Below are 8,395 nucleotides of genomic sequence, written 5' to 3'. Positions count from 1 at the left end.
AACCTACCCCTCACAGAAAACTTGCATTGCATTGTTAGATTTAAAAAAAAAAAAAAAAAAAAAAAAAAAAAAAAAAAAATATATATATATATATATATATATATATATATACAAATTTGTGTCCTCATAAACCATATAAACGTGCACACACATGTATACATAGGCCTATATGTATAAAACATGCCTCCAACTTAAGAGACAACGTGAATAAAAATAACATTCATTGCAGACTGTTTCTTTATATAATTTATTTCAAATACAAACAGTTTCAATCAAGAACGCAAAACTAAAGTGTTATTAAAATGTAGCATATAAAAATATTTGTATCACTGTTGTAGTAACCCCATAAATCACAGGTTCAGAAAACTAATGAATGTCACCACGCGGTGGCGCTGTCCTATTATAAACTCGCAGTCTTTTCCTGAGGCGTAACACAAACAGCCTTGATAGGCTTTGCGATAAGGCTAGGAAAGAAAACAGCGCAAGGAGTGTGTTTGGGCTGCTCTCTATCATTAGGAGATATCATATAGTTAGTGTTTGCTTTGTCCTTGCAGTGCATTCAGTACAAGCTGACAGACGCTTCACGAGTCCTGGATGGAGCTGCGTTTGCTAAAGAATTGTAGAGAGTGATTCAAAATGCTTTTGCGTTACGTTTTCCATTGGAGAGTAAAGAATCCTAACTTCTTTTTAGAGACAAATCTCGAGAACAACAGAATCTACAACGTCAATCTTCACAGTTTACAGGCAGTGCTGGGGAAAGTTAACTGATGATGAATGCATTACAGAGGTTAAAGGGAAAGTACGTTTGGCAGCCTCGTATTAGAAATATATAGATAGGCTAGGTCAGGATGGTCAACTAGTGAATTAGACATTAAGCACTCGACTAGTCGATTAATCGGTTTGAACCATTATGCTGCAACTGTGTGAATATTATCAGATGGCCTGGGCCTTCTTCTGCTGCACTTCTTCATGATATTTACATCGTAGATAGCGAGCGAAGGCTTGTCGATACGTCTCGTTGAAAAGGGTGTAGATCAGAGGATTCACTCCAGAGGAGATATATCCCACCCAGACAAAAAAGTGAATGAGGTTATACAGATGCTCGCTGCAGTTGTCCTGACAGATGGCGATCAGCACATTGGTGATGAAGAACGGACACCACATGACCAGGAAGAGAAAGAACACAATCCCCAAGACTTTGGAGGCTCGTCGCTCATTGTTCAACGCTTGAATCATGCCTCGTCTGCCTTGGGCTCGTGGACCTTGTGGGGACTTGTTGGTGGAGGACTTACTGTTCAGCAGACTGGTGTCACTTATCTCGACAGAAGAATGTTTGGACCGGCTCTTGCTCTCTTGCGGGAAAGAAGTGCTGTGCCTCTGGAGATCACGGAGCGTGAGGTAATAGCAGACCACCATGATGACCAGTGGAACGAAGAAGGCCACGGACGAGCCAACAAGGACGAAACGAGGCTCGTTCAGGGTGCAGGTGCCGTTAACAAACACCTTCTGCTTGTCCTGGAAACCCATTACTGGAATGGGCAGCGACAACACTGGAAGAAAAAAAAAACAAGAAGAATGAAGAATCAGCTCAGAAAGCATGTTTTAATCCATCGCATCCCACCGGTTACATTAGTAACCCAAATTTAGTTTGGAGCGAATTTGAAGTGTTTGATGCAGAATTTTCAATTTTCAATCACAGGTATTTCATGTGAACAGTAAACCCACTGAAAAAAGTAAAAGCTGTCAAAAAACATCCCAGGGAACACGTTAGAAAAAAATAAAAAATAAATAAAAAATGTTAGCCTGAATGCACTGTAAGTCGCTTTGGATAAAAGCGTCTGCTAAATGCATAAAATTAAAATTTTCCCTCACAGTTAGCAAAAATATTAAATTATGCTATATTATTTTTTGGTCAATTTTTTAGTGGGTCTAACTGATCAGTTTAAAACTGGAATAAATCTAGACGTTTTTAAAAACAGAAAAATAATGTTTGTTTCACTGCAATCCAGCATAAGTTTACTATGTAATACCAAACCAAGGGCACAGGTAGAATGCAAGCCAGATCTCAAATGGAAAGATACAATGACAGAATTTTAGTGTGAAGCATAAAAGTACTTGCATGACTGGAAAAACAAGACAACAGCAAACAGAAGTGTTTGAAGTCACTGCAGGACTAGCTGTTTTGTCGAACAATGGCAATAATAATAAATTTAGCAATTCTGTTTTTCAAATCTTCCGTTACTGGTGCAGAAATCTTCACTTTGTTGTTTGCTGGTTGTGACTTCATTATATAATTAGGTTAAGCATAAATAAATTAAATTGTCATTGTGTAAAATCACTCTAAAAAAAAACAAAGGTTCTGTATTGGCATCTGTGGTTCCAAGAAAGAACCTTTAACATCCATGGGACCTTTCATTACACAAAAGATTCCTGTTCTTTAGGTTAAGAAAAAAAGGTTCTTTAAGGAATTGTTCACTGAATTGTTCTTTAGAGAATTGGATCTTCTATTGTATTGGTATAGATGAAAAAAAAACAACAACTAACTTTTATTTTTAAGAGTCAGAGATCAGTGCTAGAACATTTGCTCATATCAGGTCAAAAGAGAAATGGCCAAAAATAACTGCAATTAACATTTCTATATTACACTTTTTTGCATTCATCTGTGTGCAGACTGAAAACAGCCACCTGCAACAAACACTCAGCTTAAACATTAAGAACAACAAATTCTAGAATTGGATCACTACTCATTATAACACATCCTAAGATAATAAAAATGTTAACCAAGAACGGGAGATGCTTCTTCTGGATTAGGTAAATGCATGGCTGCAAGCTGCTTCAAAATTAAAATCATAAATGCTAAATACATAATAGAGTTGGAATGCTGACGGAGGGCCTGATGCAGCAGTAGTCGCTTCTCCTGTCAGTTCCTGTTAGTGCTGTGTACTCTCTAGGTAAAGACATCAAGCAGAGTCTGTGATGCCCCGGGAAGCGCACAGAAACAGGGTCAGAGCACTTGCCTGACTGCTCACATTATTGCTCATCATGCTAAACGAGCGGAGGAACAGCTGCAGCATCCTGCAAACTGATCTAGCAATGTTTTTTGTATAAAACACGTGTAAACCATGTTCAGTGCAGCATGGCAACTTTGATTGCTTTTCCTTACAGAATATATTTTAATTTATAAATGTAAAAGTGCAGCACAAATTGTAGTTGTAATGAGAGCTAAAGAGAGATGTAAAAAGACCGATGAAACATCACTCTTGTTTATAATGGGCAAACGTCTGTTTTTCATCAGGCAAATGGAAGAAGCAGTATTTCTGTATTTCTCACTTGTAAGTCACTTCAGAAAATAAATACATTGGAATTGATTAAATGTCTTTATTTTAAGTCAATAAAAGTAAAATCAAAATTTTAATTGTAACCAATGATAAGATCATATTCTATCAGAAATGGTATCTACATGACGTTTTAAATAAACAATTAATAGTTATAAATAATGAAGTTATAAATAATGCATAGCTATAAATAATGAGGTATATATAATATAATACATATATTATGAAATATATGCATATATTATATAATATCGAATATCTATAATATAATCTATAACAGATAGATTTTTTTTTTTTTTTTTTTTTTTTTGGCAGGGTTACATAGGGGCAGAAAATTTCTGTAAACTTTACAAAAAATCTGAAAGTTTCCAAAAAATCCTTCAAAGTTTCCAAAATATCTGGATTCTGTGATTAAAAGTGAAGTGTGTAATTTTTCAATGTTAAAATACTTTTTTTCTTTCCCAGTTTAATTTTGGAAGGTTGAAAACTGTGGCACTATTTTTTTTTTCTTTTTTTTTCATTGCCATTTCAGTTAAAGATTGACTTCATCTATAGTATTAAGGCTTTATTCTTGTTTTCGTTTGAGCCTGGTGAAGGCCTGTGTTCTGAAATGTGTTGACTTGGGTCATCAACCTCAATGTTATCTTCTGTAACTCTTAATTGGATGCTTAATTCTCACCTATAGAAATGGTCCAGACAGAAATGATTTTGATCATGGTCTTGCGAAGTGTGTTGCCGCGACTGTATTTGATTGGGTTACGGATGCCGATATAGCGGTCCAGAGAGATGGCACACAGGTGCATGATGGAGGCTGTGGAGAAAAGCACATCAAGGAAGATCCACATGGGACACAGCAATTCAGGGAGAGGCCAGGTGTGATCTGGAAACACACAACAAGAGATGTTTCAGAGACTCGGGCACAAACTGATAGAAGTAGCGCTGAGTGTCTGGTCCTTTTAACAAACCGTGGTTACACACACACACACGTATATATATATATATATATATATATATATATATATATATATATATATATATATACATACACACATACATATATATACTGCATAAAAGCCCATTCAATTACAATAAATATTTTTTTTTATGATTTATTTTTATAACTGTAAGAAAACAATTACTGTTATGAGAATGAGAATTTTTTAGACATTTCTTGACAGCTTTTCATTTTCATTTTCAAGTGTGCACCTGCAAGGTTTCCTTTAAAACAAAAAAAAAAAGAATAGTACTTACTGTAAAGAATATTAATTAGTGAGGCTGGCATAACTAGGAATCCCACCAGCATGTCTGCCACGGCCAGTGAGCACAGAAAGTAGTTGGTGGCATTGTGCAGTTTGCTCTCGATGGACACGGCCATAATTACCAATATATTCCCAGCAACAGTAAAAAATATAATGGCCAGAATAAACAGGGCTGGCCAGTTCTTCCCCGTGGGCTGTATGTCCTCTAATTCTGGGAGGTTGGATTTGAAATAGCTGTGGTTGAGGTCCAAAGAGACATTCCAGGGAAGAGTATCGTTCAATAAGGCCATTGTGGTAGAAGTAAAACTGAAGTCTGATAGGGCTCTCAGAAGCAACTGTCAGTGTTGATTCTGTGAAATCAGTCACAGGTGTCAACTGCCTTCAGGCCGTCTTTGTTAGAACGCTTACTCTTGTGGTTTTGTGTCCTACACCTAAAACAGACACAAATACTGGTTAGACAGTCAGACAGACAGACAGACAGACAGACTGACAGATGATAGACAGATAGATAGACAGACAGATGATAGACAGACAGACAGACAGACAGACAGACAGACAGATGATAGACAGACAGATGACAGACAGATGATAGACAGACAGACAGACAGACAGACAGACAGACAGATGATAGACAGACAGACAGATGATATACCAACAGACAGACAGACTGACAGATGATAGACAGATAGATAGACAGACAGATGATAGACAGACAGACAGACAGACAGATGACAGACAGATGATAGACAGACAGACAGATGATAGACCAACAGACAGACAGACAGACTATAGACAGACAGACAGACAGACAGACAGATGACAGACAGACAGACAGACAGACTATAGACAGACAGACAGACAGATGACAGACAGACAGATGATAGACAGACAGACAGACAGACAGACAGATGACAGACAGACAGACAGACAGACAGATGATAGACAGACAGACAGACAGATTATAGACAGACAGACAGACAGATGATAGACAGACAGACAGACAGACAGACAGATGACAGACAGACACAGTCAGATAGATAGACAGACAGACAGACAGATAGATGATATACAGACAGACAGATGATAGACAGACAGACAGACAGACAGACAGACGATAGACAGACATACACATACATACATACAGACAGATCTATCTGATGATAAACAGACAGACAGACAGACAGACAGACAGATAGACAGTCAGAGAGATGACAGACAGACAGATGACAGACAGTCAGACAGACAGAGAGACAGACAGACAGACAGACAGACAGACAGACAGACAGACAGACAGACAGATGGACAGACAGACGGATAGACGATAGACAGACAGATGACAGACAGACAGATGATAGACAGACAGACAGACAGATGATAGAGAGACAGACACATACATATTAGCAGGGTTATTCCTGCTTGCTGTTTTGTGATCGAGCTTCGAGTAATTTTGTTTTTCTGTAGAATCTTTATCTTACTATCACTCTCTGTTGTTTAAAGGGATAAAATATAACTTAATTCCCACCATATTTCTGATATTATCTATCAATCTAATCTGATAAATTTGATCCTTCACTTTCATTCTAAATCCGCGAGTCCAGTGCACCTGCATCGCGTTAGCACTCGTTAGCTTGTCATTAGCGTTTCCATTCGTGCCTATCACAGTTTTCTTTCATTGTTTCTTTCAGACACTGTAATATGCTCTGGTCCCCTCCCTGCTTACCGTGGTGATGAGATACATAGCAGATTGTCATCACTCAATGGCTGGATGTCTAAGTGGTGCCCGCAGAATAACATAGGTTTCATAGACAATTGGACGAGCTTTTGGGGCAGACCTGACCTGTTGAAAAGAGATGGTCTTCATCCCTCCTGCGGTGGTGCCGCTCTTCTCTCTAGAAATATGGCACATAGTCTTAGAGTTTGTACTTGACTAACTGGGGCCCAGGTCAGGAAGCAGACAGACTAGCTAAACCGACCGTGTTGCTTCAATTTATAACAATGTTTTCACGATTTTTTTTTGAGGGCAGGCTTCAAGTATAACTCGTTTGAAGTAATGCTGCTTCATATAACATTATCCAGAGAAACAAATGTTAATGATAAATCCCCTGTGATGTTTGTAATGGCTACTGTATACAGGCCAACAGGGCACCATACAGACTTTATTAAAGAGTTTGCTGATTTTACATCCGAGTTAGTGCTGGCTGCAGATAAAGTTTTAATTGTTGGTGATTTTAATATCCATGTTGATAATGAAAAAGATGCATTGGGATCAGCATTTATAGACATTCTGAACTCTATTGGGGTTAGACAACACGTCTCAGGACCTACTCATTGTCGAAATCATACTCTAGATTTAATACTGTCACATGGAATTGATGTTGATGGTGTTGAAATTATGCAGCCAAGCGATGATATCTCAGATCATTATCTAGTTTTGTGCAAACTTCATATAGTTTAAACTGTAAATTCTACTTCTTGTTACAAGTATGGTAGAACCATCACTTCTACCACAAAAGACTGCTTTGTAAGTAATCTTCCTGATGTATCCCAATAACTTGATGATGTTACAGAAACTATGGACTCTCTCTTTTCTAGCATTTTAAATACAGTTGCTCCTTTATGCTTAAGGAAGGTTAAGGAAAACAGTCTGACACCATGGTATAATGAGCACACTTGCACCCTAAAGAGAGCAGCCCGGAAAATGGAGCGCAGCTGGAGGAAAACAAAACTAGAGGTATTTCGTTTTGCTTGGCGGGAAAGTAACCTATCCTACAGAAAAGCATTAAAAACTGATAGATCTGATTACTTTTTACCTCTTTTAGAAGAAAACAAACATAACCCCAGGTATTTATTCAATACAGTGGATAAATAAAATAAAAAAAAAGCATCAACAGGTGTTGACATTTCCCAACATCACAGCAGTAATGACTTTATGAACTACTTTACTTCCTGTGTTCCTGTGGCTCAGTGGTAGAGCATTGCGTTAGCAGGTTCGATTCCCAGGGAACACATGTTAGGTAAAAAAAAAAAAATGTTAGCCTGAATGCACTGTAAGTAGCTTTGGATAAAAGCGTCTGCTAAATGCATAAATATAAATGTAAAATCGATACTATTAGAGATAAAATTGTAACAATGCAGCCTTCAGCTACGGTATCTCATCAGACAGTGCACTATAGATCCCCTGAGGAACAGTTCCACTCATTCTCTACTATAGGAGAGGAAGAATTGTATTGAATTGTATAAACTTAAAACAAACAGACAAACAAACAGATGATAGATAGACAGACAGACAAGCACAGATTATAGACAGTCAGATGATAGATATACACAGACAGACAGACAGACAGACAGACAGATAGATAGATAGATAGATAGATAGATAGATAGATAGATAGATTTAGGTTTATTTCATTCTTGTGAAGAGGCTAGCTGGTTGCACACATCCTATTCTTTTGATGATGACATCACTGAATTCAATGATGAACTGCCTTTAACTGTCATTTTGCATTATTGACACACTGTTATCCTAATTAATGTTGTTCAGTTGCTTCGACGCAATCTTTTTAGTTTAAAGTGCTATATAAATAAAGGTGACTTGACTTGACTTGACATACATTTATACTGATTGATGTTGTTCAGTTGGTTAGACACAGATTATAGACAGACAGATGATAGATATACACAGACAGACAGACAGACAGACAGACAGACAGACAGATGATAGACAGACAGACAGATGATAGACAGACAGACAGACAGACAGACAGAGAGAGATTATAGACAGACAGATGATAGATATACACA

General features: G+C 37.5%; 1 protein-coding gene across 1 annotated transcript in view; it reads right to left on the bottom strand.

Moving 5' to 3' along the window:
* Nucleotides 1–842: 842 nt before the first annotated feature.
* Nucleotides 843–8,395, bottom strand: part of LOC109045550 (5-hydroxytryptamine receptor 2A-like) — a 13,897-nt gene continuing 6,344 nt past the window's right edge. The window contains exons 2-4 of the mRNA XM_042747960.1: nucleotides 4,587–5,025; nucleotides 4,015–4,215; nucleotides 843–1,550 (exon numbers count right to left, since the gene is read on the bottom strand). Of these exons, the coding sequence (XP_042603894.1) occupies nucleotides 934–1,550; nucleotides 4,015–4,215; nucleotides 4,587–4,884 (1,116 nt within the window). The 5' untranslated portion in view covers nucleotides 4,885–5,025 and the 3' untranslated portion in view covers nucleotides 843–933. The remainder of the gene's footprint in view (nucleotides 1,551–4,014; nucleotides 4,216–4,586; nucleotides 5,026–8,395) is intronic.

The sequence above is a fragment of the Cyprinus carpio genome, chromosome B21 (assembly GCF_018340385.1).
Source record: "Cyprinus carpio isolate SPL01 chromosome B21, ASM1834038v1, whole genome shotgun sequence".
NCBI classification, from domain to species: Eukaryota; Metazoa; Chordata; class Actinopteri; order Cypriniformes; family Cyprinidae; genus Cyprinus; species Cyprinus carpio.
The sequence above is the reverse complement of the archived record's forward strand: the minus strand, read 5'-3'. Positions and strand labels throughout refer to the sequence as shown.